This window comes from Microcebus murinus, chromosome 13 (assembly GCF_040939455.1).
Source record: "Microcebus murinus isolate Inina chromosome 13, M.murinus_Inina_mat1.0, whole genome shotgun sequence".
Lineage (NCBI taxonomy): Eukaryota > Metazoa > Chordata > Mammalia > Primates > Cheirogaleidae > Microcebus > Microcebus murinus.
Genome location: NC_134116.1, coordinates 4373628 through 4392657, shown reverse-complemented (window position 1 = coordinate 4392657; position 19030 = coordinate 4373628). Strand labels below are relative to the sequence as shown.

The window sequence follows — 19030 nt, the reverse complement described above, 5'->3', positions numbered from 1 at the left end:
GGTGTTATGTCTGAATCTGTCTGCTCTTCTCTGCGTTGGAGAGCATCAGAGGACCCCGAGACGTCCCGAGGATGTGTCTTGCATTCCTCAGGAAGACAAATAGGTCCAAGTCACTAGATGTAAAGACATAGCTTGTAAGCACTTGACATACAATACTTTGGGAGGTGGTAACACTGTCACTCATTTGACCCCACGTGACGTGTCATCTTTCTCAGCGATGCCTCAGCCTTCAGGGACATATTTTGCATATGAGAATGGTGAGGAGTACCAATGACAGCAACCCAACAGATTTCATCCTATTAGGGTTTTCTGATCATCCTCAGTTACAGAAGGCTCTATTTGTGGTCATACTGATCCTGTATTTACTAACTATTTTGGGGAACACCACCATCATTCTGGTATCTCATCTGGAACCCAAGCTTCACACTCCAATGTACTTCTTTCTTTCTCATCTCTCCTTCCTGGACCTTTGCTTCACCAGCAGTGTTATTCCCCAGCTCCTGGTAAACCTGTGGGACCCCCTGAAAACCATCACCTACGGTGGCTGTGTGGTTCAGCTCTGCGTCTCCCTTGCTCTGGGATCCACTGAGTGTGTCCTCCTGGCTGTGATGTCCTATGATCGCTACGTGGCCGTCTGTCGTCCCCTCCATTACACCGTCTTAATGCATCCCCGTCTCTGCATGGCCCTGGCGTCTACGGCATGGCTCAGTGGCGTGGCCACCGCCCTGGTACAGTCCACTCTCACCTTGCAGCTGCCCTTCTGTGGGCATCGCCAAGTGGATCATTTCATCTGTGAGGTCCCTGTGCTCATCAAGTTGGCTTGTGTGGACACCACGTTCAACCAGGCAGAGCTCTTTGTGGCTAGTGTCCTATTCCTGGTGCTGCCTCTGTCACTCATCCTGATTTCTTACGGGTACATTGCCCAAGCCATTCTGAGGATCAAGTCGGCCATTGGACGACGTAAAGCATTCGGGACCTGCTCCTCCCACCTGATGGTCGTCATCATCTTCTATGGAGCTGTCATCTTTATGTACCTGCAGCCAGCCAAGAGTAGATCCCAGGACCAGGGGAAGTTTGTTTCCCTCTTCTATACCGTGGTGACCCCCATGCTTAACCCTGTTGTTTACACCCTCAGAAACAAGGAGGTTAAAGGGGCATTAAAGAAAATTCTAGGGAAGATTCTGCGTGCAAATGTTACATGATCATAAAAATATTTTTTAAAGTGACCCTGTGACAACCATCTTTTTGTGGCAAAAAATAACATCTTTTAATAGGAGGCTTTTGGTGTCATTTCCACCCATTATGTTTTGGTTAAACATGTATACAATATTTTGCATGATGTAAAAGACCATGGAATATATGTCTATAAACATATATGGAGTATATGTCTATAAAGTCCCAACTTGGCCATCATCCAGTAATAGTATAAAGTGAGTATTTTAGTCAATCTATGCTTCAGTGTCTTTTCTACTGAATGTATTATTTATGTGGTACACACGAAACTACTTTTAAAAAAATGTTTTGCCAGATAAGACAAACATGGGAATATTCAAGAAGTGTTTAGATCAGTTCATCATTTTTTTTTTCAGTTGCAAATAATACATTTCTCTCTGATTTTCCTGTAGTTCTAGATGGATATGTGGCGTATTTGTTCCTAAGGATGTAGCTGAGATTGGGTGCATGTTGAACATGCTATCATGAAGCAATTTTTTTATTACACCCTCTATACCAGCCATTTAAAATGTGAAAGATATGTGTAGAGGTACAAAAACAATGAAGGTCCAGGAAGGACAAAAGGCACACATCAAAAGTAAGGGGTAAACATGATGGAAAGAGTGTGGTTCTCTGGTTTTATAGTTGAACCAATAAATCAGTTTGAATTGCCTAACACTGCAGGCTGAGTCCCTAGCAAAAGCACAGTGATTGAATTTTCTATGGCTCTCAGACACATATAAATAATAACACATTATTATTATGACTCTATATTTCTTTATATAAAACATATCTTCAAAAGTTAGATTTATCTTCCAGATAAAAGCTTAAACTGTTTTAATTATTTGCACTAAAATACTGTTCTTCATTTTCCATGACTTTATGCTAAATGACATTTTCCAAAATGATTACTTTTTTGGAAATGAGTAATTTTTGCATCTTGATTCTAGGAAAATTTGTGTGAACTCATGGTATACTTACTTTATTTCACTGCATTGTAGCAAGTACTGGGTTGTATGGTCTATAGTAGGAAACTATGCTCTATATTCAAACTTACATCAAAATAAATAAACGAATTCAATGAGATGAGGAAGAATATTGTGGGTTTTGTACATCCAAATATGGTAATATTTCAAATAAAGAATAAAAAGTCAAGCAATGAACTGTCATTTATAACTGTTCAGAATCAGAGGCACAATTAGAAAGATAATACATTGCCTGGCTTCTATCCTTTCTATGTCTAGATTGTTAACCTTGCAATTGTTTATTTACTCATTCATTATATTTTTGGTGACCAAGGACTGAATGTAGTAGACTGATGATTAATAGGGGCTGGGGGAGGGGATATGGTTAGTTATTATTTAATCTGTGTAGAATTTCTGTTTTGGAAGATCAAAAAAGTTCTGGAGATGGATGGTGTGATGGTTACATGACAATTTGAGTATACTTAATGCCAATGAACTGTACACTAAAAAAAGGTTAAAATGGTCAATTTTATGTTATATATATTTTATAACAATAAAAGTGACTAAAATGGTGAGTTGAGTGTTGTATGTATTTTATCACGGGAGCTGGAGCCCATTCTACTAAGTGAAGCATCACAAGAATGAAAAAACAAGCACCACGTGTACTCACATCAAATTGGTACTAATTGATCAACACTTATGTGCACATATGGTAGCAACATTCATGGGGTGTTGAGCAGAAGGGAGACAGGAGGAAGGGATGGGTATATTCACACCTAATGGGTGCGGTGTGCACCGTCTGGGGGATAGACACGCTTGTAGTTCTGACTCGGGTAGGGCAAAGGCAATATATGCAACCTAAAAATTTGTACCCCCATAATATTCTGAAATAAAAATATTTCTTATATATATAATAAAATATATATAATATATATAATAAAATCAGGCTATGAATTCAGAGTGAAGAATATTCAAGAAGGAAGGCTAATAGGATACAGTAATAATATAAGAATGTGGATATTGAAGAAATGATATGATTTAGACACATGGAAAAGTAACAATTTCAATATGGCAAATAACGTGCCAAGTGACAGAACACCAGACTCAGAAGATAGGTTTTGGGGTTTGCTCATAGCTCTTCTTATACCTAGTAGATAAATTTATTGACAGTTACATCAAAGATGGGCCTAAATTTCTAGCTTGCAAAATTAGATTGATGATGATAGCGTTCACTTTTACAGGAAACATGATGGTTGATAGTGAGGGTTTAGATTTGAACAAAGTGCATTTGAGATATATCTCCAAGTGGAGATGAAATAGGATACATGGATCTGGTCCTCAGCAGAGAAATATGCACATAATTAACAGTGATGAGCAGATGGTTTCCCTAAGGGAGAAATTAAATGGGATAAGAAATGAGGTCACTGGACTAGGATTTGATGAGATTTGCAAAAAAAGATAGTAACTGTGGACATTTGCTCTGATAATTTTGGTATAAAGTTTCTTTGTACAAAGTGAAAGATGCTTAAGGTTAGAACAAGGTACATGTTACAGGGAACCCAAAGTACAGGCAAAGGGATCAGCTTTAAAAGGGATGAGAGATCTTCTCTATGGTAACTGGAGTAAAGGAGGAAGGAACAGCAGAAGTAAACTGGTTTTCTTTTCTTTCATGTTGGACAAGGCTAATGTTTCTATTTCCTTTATGAAGTTGGAGATTCCAGAATGATACTGAAGGAAAAAAGGAATGCTTCACACTAGGGAAATATGTGCATTATTCTTCCTTGATGATCCCAAGAAGATAGTCAGTTCTCTGCTAATTGCCTACTGGGGACACAGGTTTTCTTAGAAGGCTTAGTGTAAACAAATTGTGGCACTTTCATAAGCTTGCCAAATTCACTGCTTCTGTTTCCCCTTTTCTCCAAGTTTTCATTACTGCTAAAATAATTTCCTCAGGGAAAGCTCATGTGAAAAATATGAATCTTGAACAGATTTTGCTTTGAAGCCAGGAGTCATGTGGGTCAACAGTTGATTGGATACAAAATAACAAAGCTCAGAAAATGTTACATCATTTACCTCCTGAAGATGTGAAAAACACTGACACATTTAAATTTACCTGAGGTAAGTAAGAATTCAATCTTGTTTAGTCCAAATTGAATGCACTTGTGTCAGAAAGGGTTTATAAAAGTTATTAAGATAGAAACTTCATTGCTTTCCTCACGGTTGGGTTTGTTCTGCCATTTAAGTAATGATGCGTTTGTATGAGACAGGTAAACAGTCTGGACTTCCGCATTTGTCTGTCAAATATGGGGATGGGATATTATTGTTACTCCTCATAAGTTATTCCTCATAAGTGCAAGTTAATGTCATGCAATTAATTGGTATAATTAATTAACATTTTTGAGATAAACTATAGAAACAACTTAGTTGATAGACAGACATACATGTTATCTGTCTTACACATGCTTAATTCCACAAAACACAACTTTACAACTTAAGTGGAGCACTCAATTAAAGGTAATTTCAGCTTTCTGTAAAAAGCTACTCATGAGAAATACTGCAAAGGAAACTTCCTCAAGTAGCACACCAATAGAAACCTTTGGAATTGGGAGCTCTCTGCCAGCTCAAATGGAGGAATAGTGTAATATTCTTCCTTTTTAGTGTAAGGTCTTCTTTTTCCAAGGCTGCCTTCTAAAGGAGAATAAGGGGAAAATCTTAAAGACAACGTTAAAGTATACTTTAATCAAATGACTGTAGGCTTAAATTGTTGAGTTGGATTTTATTGAGCAGTAATAAAATGCTTTCCAGAGGACTGTTTTGTGAGCTATGTTAACATTGTGGTCTCATTTTTGTGCTTTCTTATATTAAAGTGATTGCATGTTACTGAAACTCGAGGGTCAGCAGGCATCAGAATATGTATGGGTGGAGGATACTTGCTAAAGTATGAGACCAAACACCTTGCTAGTCGGGCGGGCAACTTCCAATCTGGCCTTAAAACTCTTAGACAGATGTTGGGAACTCTATAACCTTTGGTCTTAATATTTTACCAATTGGCCAAGTTGTCCCGGAAGACTAGGTCACCTGGAAAATGGACTAGACCAGAAAGGCATCTGTCTTAAATAAATTTTTCCAGATTGCAAGACAGGATTATCATTTTCCAGCCCGTCCCAAAGCTCTCTGCAGGCAGAGGGGGCAACGAACAAGGGCTGAGCGGCCCGCGGCACAGGTCGCCGCGAGTCAGTGCGGCTAGAGGCCGGCCTCCGGCAGGCGGTCGGGGAGGCCGCCCTCGCAGGCTGGCTGCGCCGGACGCCGACCGCGCCCGGGGAGCAGTCCCGGCTCGGCCCGGCCTGCCCTTGCTCTTTCACGTCACATTTCTGCGTGAGGCATCCGTATTCTTCGCCGCCTCGGACCCTGTGGATGCAGGTCTTCTTTTTCCAAGGCCGCCTTACAAAGGAGAATAAGGGAAAATCCTAAAGACAACGGCCCCATGTGTGCCCCGGCGTCACACCTCGCGCCCGGCCCGTCCCGTCTGCTCTCCCCGCCGCGGGGCGCGTGCTCGCGGGCCGCCACCGCGCAGCTCTCCGCGGGACGTGGCTGGGCGGGCCGCGAGGAGCGGAGCCTTCTCCAGTGTGTCTCCTGTCACGGCGGGTGGCGGGTCAAAGGCGTCGCCCGCACCGCCGCGTTGGCGCCCGGCTGCCGTGACTGGCTTCCCCACACCTCCCCGCTCAGCCCCTTCCCGCTCGGCTGGCCCGCCCACAGGGTCACTCCTTTTCCTCAGCAGCTTCCATCCAGAAAGCCGTGACACGGACTCAGGCCGCGGGAGACGGCCCTGACGACGGCGGGGCTCTGGTCGCGGGGCGCCGACGGGCACGCGGGGCGCCGACGGGCACGCGGGGCGCGGGAGGCCTGCAGAGCGCGCCCGCAGTCTGAGCGGCGGCTCCTCAGCAGACACGCGTGAAACACTAGGCCAGTGCTGCCTCGTAGGTTTTGTGATAGAAGCTTAGGATGCGGATGGACACGACAGCTCGGGGAGCGGGCGCGGCGGGGCTCGCCAGCAAGGACGCTTCGTGCGCCCCTGGCCGCGCCCAGGCTGGGAAGAAAGAAGACGGCTGCCCGCGTCGCGGCCGGAGATCATTCTTGCCACGGGAAGCGAGATAGGAAAGGCCGGCCGAGTTAAAGTGCAGGTAGGAGGCTGCCAACGGGCGGTGCGGCAGGTGGCGAGCTGGTGCGGCGGCCGGGCGGGCCGCCCTGGGCATCACGGGCGGGGGCGGGGCGGGCCGCCCTGGGCATCGCGGGCGGGGGCGGGGGCGGGGCGGGCCGCCCTGGGCATCGCGGGCGGGGGCGGGGCGGGCCGCCCTGGGCATCACGGGCGGGGGCGGGGCGGGCCGCCCTGGGCGTCGCGGGCGGGGGCGGGGCGGGCCGCCCTGGGCATCGCGGGCGGGGGGCGGGGCGGGCCGCCCTGGGCATCGCGGGCGGGGGCGGGGGCGGGGCGGGCCGCCCTGGGCATCGCGGGCGGGGGCGGGGCGGGCCGCCCTGGGCATCGCGGGCGGGGGCGGGGGCGGGGCGGGCCGCCCTGGGCGTCGCGGGCGGGGGCGGGGCGGGCCGCCCTGGGCATCGCGGGCGGGGGGCGGGGGCGGGGGCGGGGCGGGCCGCCCTGGGCATCGCGGGCGGGGGGCGGGGGCGGGGCGGGCCGCCCTGGGCATCGCGGGCGGGGGGCGGGGGCGGGGCGGGCCGCCCTGGGCATCGCGGGCGGGGGGGCGGGGGCGGGGCGGGCCGCCCTGGGCATCGCGGGCGGGGGGCGGGGGCATCGCGGGCAGGGGCGGGGGCGGGGCGGGCCGCCCTGGGCATCGCGGGCGGGGGCGGGGCGGCGCGCGTGAGAACCGGAGGCAAAGACCGTGCATTTCTCTGTGTCACCTTTCGCCTCCTGATAGCCTATGATCTACATCTTCTTTCATCATTATTTTGTTTCTACTCCGTCAGATAAGATATTCTAAATCAGCCTTATTCAAACTCATTAATAGCTCTCATTTTTAAACTTGTTTTTCCAAAATCTTTGAAGCCTAAACTATGGAGCTCTTCATTTTGCAATCTTTATTCTTTCTCCCTACACACACACACACACACTGCTTATTGCCATTTTAAGAAAACATGAGCAGAATCCCCTTTTTGGCCCAATCTTAAGCTTCTTTCTTATCTGTTATTGATGTGTTTGTTGCGAAGCTCAGCTTGCTTTCTGCCTGCTTCTCTAAACGTCGTTGTGACCAGTCTTGTCTGTTAACTTATATTAATATACATGTCTTTCCGTTTATTTTTCCCTTTGACATGTTTAATGTAGAGATTCTCAATTATAGGGACAAATAAGAATTAAGAAATGTCTAGAAGGGTAGAGAAGGGCACTTGATGTTAGCATGACCTGACATTCCACGGACATGGTACGAACATCCCCTCCACTTCTGCGGGAGGGAGGAAAGGCGCTTTGCTCGGCAGGGAATATAAAAATGCACACTAGACATAATCGACTTATTCAAATCCTGCGTTATTTTACAATCAAGAAGAACAACTTTGGCTGATGCAATTGGGAAATAAATTTTGAATTGGGAGTCTTGATAAGTCAGGTAAAAATTCTTCAGCATGGGAATTGTGCTGTCATTTCACATATTCCTAGTTTCCTCATTCTGAAATTGAGGATTGGAATCATCTGATATTCTCATTTTATGTCTCTGTCCACTACAAAGTCAGTATTAGATTAAGTTCTGTCATTTTCTGATTGATTTTTTCAATTAATGTCATTTTCAGTAGTTCTCAGTCTATTCATAACACATAAATCCAGTTAATATCATGAAAACTATTTAAATATCCCTACCTAAACCCCCTGGAATCAATATCCTTCCCCACCCATCTTCCTATCCGTACCAGACCAATATTTCCAAAATAGAAATAGAAAATATCACCCTCCTCTGTACTCAGAGCCTTTAATGACATCTTGCTGCCTGCACAACAAAGCTGAGAACTTTATTTCACTCAATGATTTCTGCAGTTTGACTACAAATACTTTTTTTCTAAGCATACTTCCAATGCTCACCTTTTAAAATCTTTCTTATAAAGACTAATGAATCTCTGATATGTCCTGTACTAATGTTCACCAGATGACCTCAAGTTTCCTTCATGTCAGCTTTTTCCATTTCTGTTTATAGTAATAATTTGTTTTGTGTTTTTGTCACTTTGGAAGTTAAGGAGTTTTAACAGGCCTATCTAAGAGTTCTTTCAAACAAATTTGATATTTTTAAGGATACTATAACACGTCTTTAGCTCTTTATTATTAATGTATATTCTTTTTGAGTATTTTTGACTATTAAGGACTTTTGGCTAGTGTATCTAAATAATATCTAAATAAATAAAAATATATTTTTAAAAAGAATTTTTATTTCTTGGCAATTCAACTATTGATTGAACTTGTATGAGATAATTTGAATTTAGATCATATATTTTGTTTCCTCAAACACGTATTTTTCTCTATCTAGTTATTACTAATGCTGCCCTACATGTCAAAAATGGTCTTCTATCCCACTCCATACCAACTTAACCCATTTCAAAAGTTTTAAAGGCTTTTATTTACTTAGTTTCATTCATATAGGATCCCCATCTGATTGTAAGTACAATCAGACCTCAATATTGTATTTTGTATGTCGATTTTTGTTGATAGTTAAAAACTGTGGAGATGCTGCTCGGTTTTTTGATAGTCGCTTATTCTTAGCAGCAGGTCATTGAACATGCGAACATCCACTTGGATGAGCTTTGATCACCAGTCCCCAGACAGTTGCAAAGTGGAAAGCACTCATGATCCTTAAAGAGGAGAATCATTTGAGATGAAGGAACAGATTGATGTCCCAAGTCAGCAACACATTGGGAGGGAAAATGGGTAGTTGGGGCACGTCGGTCTCCATGGTCCTGTCAGCTCTTCCATTCTGTTATTCCAGAGCAAACTCTCTCAAGTATGCCTATTTCATTCATCTCTTGGCAGGTGGAGTTCCCTGGAGTGATGGGATGGGCCAATGAGAGTTCCTTGATGGGTTTCGTTCTTCTAGGCTTCTCAGACCACCCTCACCTGGAGGCTGTGCTTTTTGTATTTGTCCTTTTCTTCTACCTCCTGACCCTTGTGGGAAATGTCACGATCATCATTGTCTCCTATCTGTATCCCCCTCTCCACACTCCTATGTACTTCTTCCTCAGCAACCTCTCTTTACTGGACCTCTGTTTCACGACCAGCCTTGCTCCTCAGACCTTAGTTAATCTGCGGGGACCAGAGAAGACCATCACTTACGGTGGCTGTGTGATGCAACTCTATATTTCTCTGGCACTAGGCTCCACTGAGTGTATCCTCTTGGCTGTGATGGCCTTGGATCGCTACGTTGCTGTCTGTAAACCCCTCCACTATGCAGTCATCATGAGCCCACAGGTATGCCAACAGCTGGCAACTGTCTCCTGGCTCAGTGGTTTGGCCAATTCCTTGATCCATGCAACTTTTACCTTGCAACTGCCTCTCTGTGGCAACCACAGGCTGGATCATTTTATTTGTGAAGTACCGGCTCTCCTCAAGTTGGCTTGTGTGGACACCACTGCCAATGAATTGGTGCTTTTTGTTGTTAGCATCCTGTTCCTTGTAATTCCACCAGCATTCATCCTTATCTCCTACGGCTTTATAACTCGAGCTGTGCTGAGGATCAACTCGGCAGAGGCGAGACACAAAGCCTGCAGCACCTGCTCCTCCCACCTTACAGTGGTGATTATCTTCTATGGCACCATAATCTACATGTACCTGCAGCCCAGTGACAGTTATGCACAGGACCAAGGGAAATTCATCTCCCTCTTCTACACCATGGTGACCCCCACCTTAAATCCTATCATCTATACTTTAAGGAACAAGGATGTGAAAGAGGCATTGAAGAAACTTCTGTCAGGAAAACTGTGTTCCCTACGAACATGAATATGCAAGGAATTGATTATAAGCTATAGTTATTCAGCTTCTAATTAGTCAAAACCAAACACCAACTAAATTACCATTTACTTATTTTATCTTCATAAGGGAGCAGCTTTTGTTCTCTCTTATGTGAAACTAAATAAAATGTGTATATGCTTATTTAAGTTGAGAGGTCAAACCGTGCAAAAGAAGGATGTGCATGGGTATAAATTGCGATATTCACCACAAAATTCATGTTTTACATCTTAAACTTATTCCCAGGCATTCAATGAAATCATTAAATGCTTACCAACTGTTTCTCTAGGTTATGAGGCTTTTTTTCAATTTCAGTGAATATTCAGTTTTCTGGCAAATAAACATGTTATATTTACTTTATAATGTCACTCATTAAAGTTTCATGTTGGAAAGCAATTGCTACATGTGCTTCCTCTACAAAGGCAGAAGAAATATCTTCTTATACTCCAAATTTGTTGATCAGTAGGATATTGTTTTAACTATTCTTTTCCATAAATTGTTTTTCCTTTAAAATACATTTCAAGAATTTATTTAATAAGGAGTTAAAAGAAAGATAATACACTAAACACATTATTTTAAATAATTTAGTGAATATAATTCCTTTTGTTGTCTGAGGGTCACTTTATGCACGTTAGAACCAGGCCTTCTGAAAGAAAAGAAAATCAAATAATTTTTCTAAACTATTTCATACACTAGATCAATAAGAAAAAACTGGATTTCAAAAACACCATTATTTTCTTTTCTAAAAATCAGCTTTTTTGAGGTATAATTGATATATAAGAAAGATACATATTAAATACATACAATTGCATGAGTTATGACATATGCACAGACCCATGAAAAGATCACCACAATCCAGCCAATATACATATGCATCACCTCTGGAAGTTTCCCTGTGTCTCATTTTTGTTGTTGTATTATAAAACCACAATATGAGTCCTACACTTTTAAGAAATTTTTAAGCGTGTGGTATAGTATTGTTAACTATAAGCACTATTCTAGAACTTATTCATCTTTTTTTTCCTTTTATTTCATCATATTATGGGGGTACAAATATTGTTAGGGTTACATATATTGCCCCTGCCACCCCTTCCCCGCCCCCCCATGTGCCAGAGCTTCAAGCGTGTCCAACCCCCAGGTGGTGTACACCGCACCCATTATGTAAGTACTCACCCTTCCCCTCCTTCCCCCTCCTGCCTGCCTACCACCTGATAAAAGTTGTTGTTTTTACTTTTTGGTTACATTGTATATCTTTGCCTCTCCCTAAGAAGGGTTAGAGGTATGCCCTTCCTCCCCACAATGCTGGCCACATCCCTAAGATGTGCCCCCCCCCCAATCCCTGGTGAGCACCACCACCATTTGAGCACCATAGTTTTAATCAGTCAGTACCAATTTGATGTCGAGTACACGTGGAGCCCATTTTCCATATCTTGTGTTGCCTTTTGTAACTGAAACTTTGCACCCATTGAGCAAGCTCTTCCTGTATCTCCTTCCTTCATCCCTTAGTAAACATTTTATTCTCCACTTCTGTACCTGTGACTATTTTAGATGCCTCATGTAAATGAAAAAAATGCGCTGTTTGCCTTTCTGTGATGAGCCGATTTTATTTAGCATAATGTCCCCCAGGTTCAGTCATGTCATTGCACATGGCAGGGTTTATTTTTTTAAAGCTGAATGATATTCCATTATATGAATATACCAAATTTTACTTTCCTTCCTTCCTTCCTTTTTCCTTCCTTCTTTCCTCCCTTCCTTCCTTCCTCTCTTTCTCTCCACTTTATATTTTTTTTTTTTTTGAGACAGAGTCTCACTTTGTTGCCCAGGCTAGAGTGAGTGCCGTGGCGTCAGCCTAGCTCACAGCAACCTCAAACTCCTGGGCTCGAGTGATCCTTCTGCCTCAGCCTCCCGGGTAGCTGGGACTACAGGCATGCGCCACCATGCCCGGCTAATTTTTTATATATATATCAGTTGGCCAATTAATTTCTTTCTATTTATAGTAGAGACGGGGTCTCGCTCTTGCTCAGGCTGGTTTTGAACTCCTGACCTTGAGCAATCCGCCCGCCTCGGCCTCCCAAGAGCTAGGATTACAGGCGTGAGCCACAGCGCCCGGCCAACACTTTATATTTTAAATGGACAAATATTGGACATATTTATGATATACAATATGATATTTTGATGATGGGAAAAAGATAAATTAAGCTAGTTAACATATCCATTACCTCACATATGTATTGTTTTTTGGGAAGAACATTTAAAATCTACTCTCTTAGCAATTTTCAAGTATACAATAAATTGCTATTACCTGTAGTCACCATGTTGTATAACATGGATCTTCTGAACTTATCCCTTCTATCTAACTGAAATTTTGTATCCTTTGACTAACATCTACCTAAATACCATACTCCTCTCTGCATCTATGAATTCAACTTTTAAAGATTTCCATATATAAGTAAGATCATGTAGTATTTATCTTTTTGTGCTTGGCTAACTTCACTTAGAATGGAACCTCTAGTTTAATTCACGTTGTCAAAAATGACAAGATTTGTTTCTTTTTTAAAGACTGAATTGTATTCTATTGTGTACACATAGTACATTTTCTTTATTCATTCATTGGGTGATAGACAGTTAATTGATTTTATAACTTGGATATTTTGAATAATGCTGCAGTGGACACGGTAAAGAAGTCATCTCATGGAGATCTTTATCTCAAATATTTTCAATATATACCCAGAAGTAGGATTGCTAGATCATATTGTAGTTCAATTTTAATTTTCTAAGAAACCTCTATGCTGTTTTTCATTGTGGGTGCATGTTTTATATTCCTACCAACAGTTCACAGGTGTTCCAATATCTCTATAACCTTGCCAGTGCTTTTGATCTTTTATTTTTATCTTTCTTCTGGTTGATCATGTTTGCTGTTGAAGCTCTATATTAAATTTTTACACTTAAAAATTGTATTGTTTGGCTACAGATTTTCTGTTTGAAACTTTTGATATTTTGATATTTTCCTTTTGTTCATCATTTCCTGATTTTCTTCAGTTATCTATTTGTGTTCTCTTGAAGCTCACTGAGATTCTTTAAGATAATTACTTTGAATGAAATGTAGGGGTATTAGAGGATGGCATATGAGAAAAACCTCCCACCAGAGTGTCTCTGCAAGAAAGATTTTAGAAGAAAGTGAAAAAAAATAGACAAACATAGATGGATGAGGGTGGAAAGGAAGGGTGCCTGAAACTATAGCAGACTCCATGGGAAGAAGTTGCAGATGAGAACTGGAAGGAGAAAGGCCCCCAAGAGGCTTGAGGACGAGCGACAAGGGTAGGAGGAGCAGTTAACTTCCCCCTCCCTTGCATCTTGGACTGCTGGTGGGCCCCTGAGTGGTTGGAGAGACTGGTCAATACCAGCCCAGAGACGGCTCCCACCAGGGAGTGGTGAGCCTCTTGCGGACAGGGTGCAAGGCTCTCAGCTCCCTCGGGCACCTCCCTGTGCACAGATCCGAGCCAATGGGCAGGTGCCATATTGCTTCATTCTTCCCTCCCCTTCCCTATCCACAGATTCTAAGAGAGACAATTTAGCCACCACCCAGAGGCATCTGTAGGGAATGGGACCTTCCTTTTGGGGCCCTACAGTGGATGAGGGGTACTCAGACTGTGAGCTCCCTACCTGCCAGCCCTCTCAGGTGCCACTTGCCTGGTGACTCCAGGAGAATGGGGTAAATGCCAAGGAAGAGAGACATTGATCCAGCTTGGGAACCCCATGGGTACCTTGAGGCCAGCACTCCTCTCCTGGGCAGGGTCAGGGATTGATCTCCATGGCCCAGGGGACAGGCCTGCAGACCAGATCACGTACACCCAGGTCTCAATCACATTGTCCAGGGGCACAGAAGGGATATTTGTGAACGAGCCTACTGAAGTGTGTGGGCCTTCAGGGGTAGATCAGTATGCTTGAGGGGCAACCCTCCTGTCTCAGGAAGGCTGTGCGGACAGCTCAGGCTGTGATCCTGGGCAGGGACCTCCCAGGCTGCATCACAGATAGGGGAGACACACTGGTGTGAGGTCCTGCCTACTGGCAGAGGCCCAGGAGAAACCACAGAATAGGGGAGGATGGAAAGGAGCAAGGCCTGTTCCAGACTGTACGTTTCGGACAACTCCATCCCCATGTGCAGACTTTTCAGCTGACTGAGGCCATTTCACCCCTCCCTGAAAGCTTTTCCCAGAAGCAGAGAACAGAACTTTGACCCCTGCTAACAGCATTTGTGATGCTTGAGGGCAGGTTCACCCAACCCAGCCCCACTCAGCCTCAATCCCCGACCTGCCCCCACTAAGGTGGAGAATAAGGGCACATCTGGAGGTCCCCTGGTCCGACCCATCACGTGAGGCACTAGAGAGCCTCTCCAGAGGCACAAGAGCTGGTACAGGACCCCAAAACAACACTGAAGTCTGCTTCTCCCAGCAATCACCACCTACTGATGAGGTCATTCTGCACATATTTTTAGTGTATCTACTGACTCATCATAAAGGGTATGGTCAAATCCCATCCACAAACACCACCTACTGGCTCAGAGATTAAACAGGTCATGTAAGAAACGACAGCTGATCCAGATGAGAAGGAATCAGTGAAAGAGCTCTAAAGTATAAATAATCAAATGGAAAGCACACCCCCAAAGGCGAACACCAGCTCTCTAGCAATGGACATCAACCAAAGTCAGAACACTAAAATGACAGGAGAATTTAGAACACAGATTGTAAGAAAACTCAATGTCATGCAAGAAAAAATGGATAACAAATACAAACCACAAAAAATATCCAGGACTTGGAAAAATTATTCACAAAAGAAATTGAAATCTGAAAGAAAAATCAAACCAAACTCCTAGAAATGAAGAATGTATCCAAGGAATTATAAAACACAGTGGAAAGTCTCAAGAACAGTGTAGATCAAACTCAGGGATTGAAGATAAATAAAATCTCAGGGATTGAAGATAAATAAGTCAGTCACAGAGACAGGGCAGAGAAATAAGAGAAAGGAGCAAAGCCTACAAGAAATGTGGGATTATGTGAAGACTCCTAACATGAAAATCATAGGCATCCCAGAGGGTGAAGAAGAAAATGCACAAATGTTGGATAAGCTGTTTCAGGATATAATAGAGAAAAATTTCCCAGGCCTTGCTAAAAATATAGATATCCAGGTACAAGAAGCTCAAAGGACTCCTGGGAGATTCAATGCAAACAAAAAGAAACCACCACATACAGTCATCACACTGACCAAAATAACCAAAGATGCGATCCTATGAGCTGTAATGCAAAAGAAACAGGTAACCTATAAAGGAAAACGCATCAGAATAATGGCAGACTTATCAAATGAGATCTTACAAGCAAGAAGCAATGGGGGCCCCATTTTCCCTCTTCTAAAACAGAATAATGCCCAGCCAGGAATCTTGTACCCGAAGAAACAAAGTTTTGTATACAAGGAGTAATAAAGACCTCCTCAGACAAGCAAAGCCTGAGGGAATTCATCAAGACAACACCTGCCCTCCAGGAAGTGCTCAAAACAGTGTTACACATGGATCAGCACAATAAACACTCAACAATGTAAAATCATCCAAAAGTTAAAGGTCATAGGCCAGATACTACAATGACTCAAGAGAGAAAACAAAGCAATAAAGTCAACTCAACAGGATGAACAGAAATCTGCTCCACCTATCAATTCTCTCAATAAATGTGAATGGCTTGAACTTCCCACTAAACAAACATAGCGGATCGAATGGATAAATATACATAACCCAAGTATCTGCTATCTTTAGGAAACAAATCTAACTCATAAGGATGCATTCAGACTGAAGGTGAAGGGATGGAAAACAATATTTCAAGCAAGCAGAAGCCCAAAGAAAGCTGGCGTGGCAGTTCTGATTTCAGATAACTTAGTCTTCAAATCAACAAAAATGATAAAAGACAAAGAGGGTCACTATATAATGGTGAAAGGTACAATTCAACAAGGAGACATAAGAATTCTAAATATTTATGCACCTAACTCAAGGGCACCCAGATTCATAGAGAAAATCCTACTTGATCAAAACAAAATCATAAACATCAATACCATAATAGTTGGAGACTTCAACACCCCTCTGACAAAACAGGACAGATCCTTAAAACAGAAAATAAACAAAGAAACAATGGACTTATACAGAACTCTAGAACAAATGGGCCTGAACGACATTGACAGAACATTCTACCCCCAAACCATCAGCTTTTCTCATCAGCTCATGGGACATTCTCTAAGACTGACCATATCCTAGACCACAAAGCATGTTTCAAAAATTAAAAACAAAATGGAAATTGTACCATACATCTTCTCAGACCACAGTGGAATAAAATTAGAAATCAACTCCAACAGAAAATTTCATCTTTACACAAAGAAATGGAAACTAAACAACCTTCTGCTGAATGATCATTTGGTTAAGATGGAAAACAAAAGACTCTTTGAACTTAATGATAAAGAGGACACAAGTTATTCAAAATATGTGGAACATAGCTAAAGTGGTCCTGAGAGAAAATTTATTTCCATAAATGGCCACATCCCAAAGACAGAAAGATCACAAATCAATCTAATGAATCATCTCAAAGAACTGGGAAAGTATGAGTAAACCAACCTCAAACCCAGTAGAAGAAAAGAAATAACAAGGATCAGAACAGAACTAAAAGCAACCAATAATAAATATACTATATGGAAGGTCAATAAAACAAAAAGTTGGTTCTTTGAAAAAATAAATAAAAGTGACACACTTGTTTCTAGATTAAAGAGAAGAAGAAAAGAAAGGACTCTAATAAATTCAGTCTGAAATGAAAAAGGAGAAATTACAACTGATACCACGGAAACAAAAACATATCATCTATGAATACTATAAAAACCTCTATGCACATGAAAATGTGGAGAAAATGGTCAAATTCTTAGAAACATACAGTCTTCCTAGGCTTAATCAGGAAGAAATCGAATTCCTGAATACACCAATATCAAGTAACAAAATTGATGCAACAATAAAAAAACCTTCCTAAAAAGAAAAGTCCTGGACCAGATGGTTTGACACCTGAATTTTGCCAGACCTGAAAAAGAACCGGTGCCCATCCTGCAGAATTGTTCCACAACATTGAGAAAGAAGAGATCCTCCCCAACACGTTTCTGAAGCAAACATCACTCTAATACCAAAGCAAGAAAGAAAGTAACAAAAAAAGAAAACTACAGACCAATAGTGATTATGAATACAGATGCAAAAATTCTCAACAAAATCCTAGCAAATCAAATTCAGGTTATTATCAAAAAATAATCCATCACAACCAATGGGCTTCATCCCAAAGATGCAGGTATGATTCAACATATGGAAATCTATAAATGTAATTCACCACATATAGAAGTAAAAACAAGGACCACACAATCCTCTCAATAGATTCAGAAAAAAACATTCAACAAAATTCACCACCCTTTTAGGATGTGAATGCTTAATAAAATAGGCATAGACAGTACTTACCTGAAAATGATAAAAGCCATTTATGACCAATCCATAGCCCAAATGATACTGAACAGAGAAAAATTGAAAGCCTTCCCACTTAGAATTAGAACCAGACAAAGTTGCTCTCTATCACCACTTCTATTCAACATAGTGCTAGAAATCCTATCCAAAGCTATCAAACAAGAGAAGGACATCAAAGGCATCCAAATGGTGGAAGAGGGAGTCAAACTATGTCTTTTTGCTGATGATATCATCTTTTATTTATTTATTTTTTTGAGAAAGAGTCTCACTTTGTTGCCCAGGCTAGAGTGAGTGCAGTGGCATCAGCCTAGCTCACAGCAACCTCAAACTCCTGGGCTCAAGCGATCCTCCTGCCTTAGCCTCCCGAGTAGTTGGGACTACAGGCACACGCCACCATGCCCGGCTGATTTTTTGTATATATATTTTTAGTTTGCCAATTAATTTCTTTCTATTTTTAGTAGAGATGGGGTCACGCTTAGGCTGGTTTTGAACTCCTAACCTTGAGCAATCCACCCTCCTCGGCCTCCCAGAGTGCTAGGATCACACGCGTGAGCCACCATGCCCGGCGATATCATCTTATATCTGGAAAACCCCAAAGATTCTGCCATGAGACTACTGGAATTGATAAACAAATTCAGCAAAGTCTCAGGTTACAAAATCAATGTGCAGATATTAGTAGTATTCCTATATACCAAAAACAGTCAAACTAAGAAACAAATCAAAGATTCAATATCTTTCATAATAGAAACTTCTTTGTTTAAAATAAAATACCTAGGAATATATTTAACCCTTTGCACTCACTTGCTTTTTTCTCGTTTCCTTTATTCTATTCAGGATATAGTTTTTAAAATACCCCAGATTTTACAAAGCACGGCAGTAGAATAAAAAATTTCAGTTTCTTTTCATACAAACTGATTTATTTGGATTTTTTTATATTTCAAATTATTGATACATTCAAAGAGTAATTTTAATCTCTATAATTTTTGCTAACCATATCGAGTCGCATCCCGACATCCCGACATCCAAGTGCAAAGGATTAAGGAGGTGAAAGACCTCTCTACTGGTAGAACTGCAAAACAATGAGGAAGAAAATAGCAGAGGATGTAAACATGTGGAAAACCATACTGTGCTCAGGGATTGGTAGAATCAACATTTTAAAAAGTCTATATTACCCAAAGTGATCTACAGATTCAATGCAATTCCTATTAAAATACCAACATCATTTTTCACAGATCAAGAAAAATAATCCTACACTTTGTATGGAACAGGAGATGACCCTGTATAGCAAAAGCAATCTTAAGTACAAACAACAAGTTGGGAGGTATAAATTTACCAGGCTTC

At 42.2% G+C, this 19030-nt stretch overlaps 2 protein-coding genes across 2 annotated transcripts; both read left to right on the top strand.

The window, feature by feature from the left end:
* The first annotated feature begins 248 nt into the window (after positions 1-248).
* OR2G2 (olfactory receptor family 2 subfamily G member 2) lies at positions 249-1202 on the top strand. The gene has a single exon (XM_012752289.2). It carries the CDS (start codon positions 249-251, stop codon positions 1200-1202), a length of 954 nt encoding a protein of 317 aa, XP_012607743.1.
* Positions 1203-5938: 4736 nt separating this feature from the next.
* On the top strand, positions 5939-10559 carry OR2G3 (olfactory receptor family 2 subfamily G member 3). The gene is made up of 2 exons (XM_076009626.1): positions 5939-6358; positions 9196-10559. Exon 2 carries the CDS (start codon positions 9214-9216, stop codon positions 10156-10158), a length of 945 nt encoding a protein of 314 aa, XP_075865741.1. The 5' UTR covers positions 5939-6358; positions 9196-9213; the 3' UTR covers positions 10159-10559.
* Positions 10560-19030: the final 8471 nt, after the last annotated feature.

Coding starts and splice junctions, on each gene's coding strand:
- OR2G2 (XM_012752289.2), top strand. CDS start 249: ATGAGAATGGTGAGGAGTACCAATGACAGCAACCCAACAGATTTCATC.
- OR2G3 (XM_076009626.1), top strand. CDS start 9,214: ATGGGATGGGCCAATGAGAGTTCCTTGATGGGTTTCGTTCTTCTAGGC.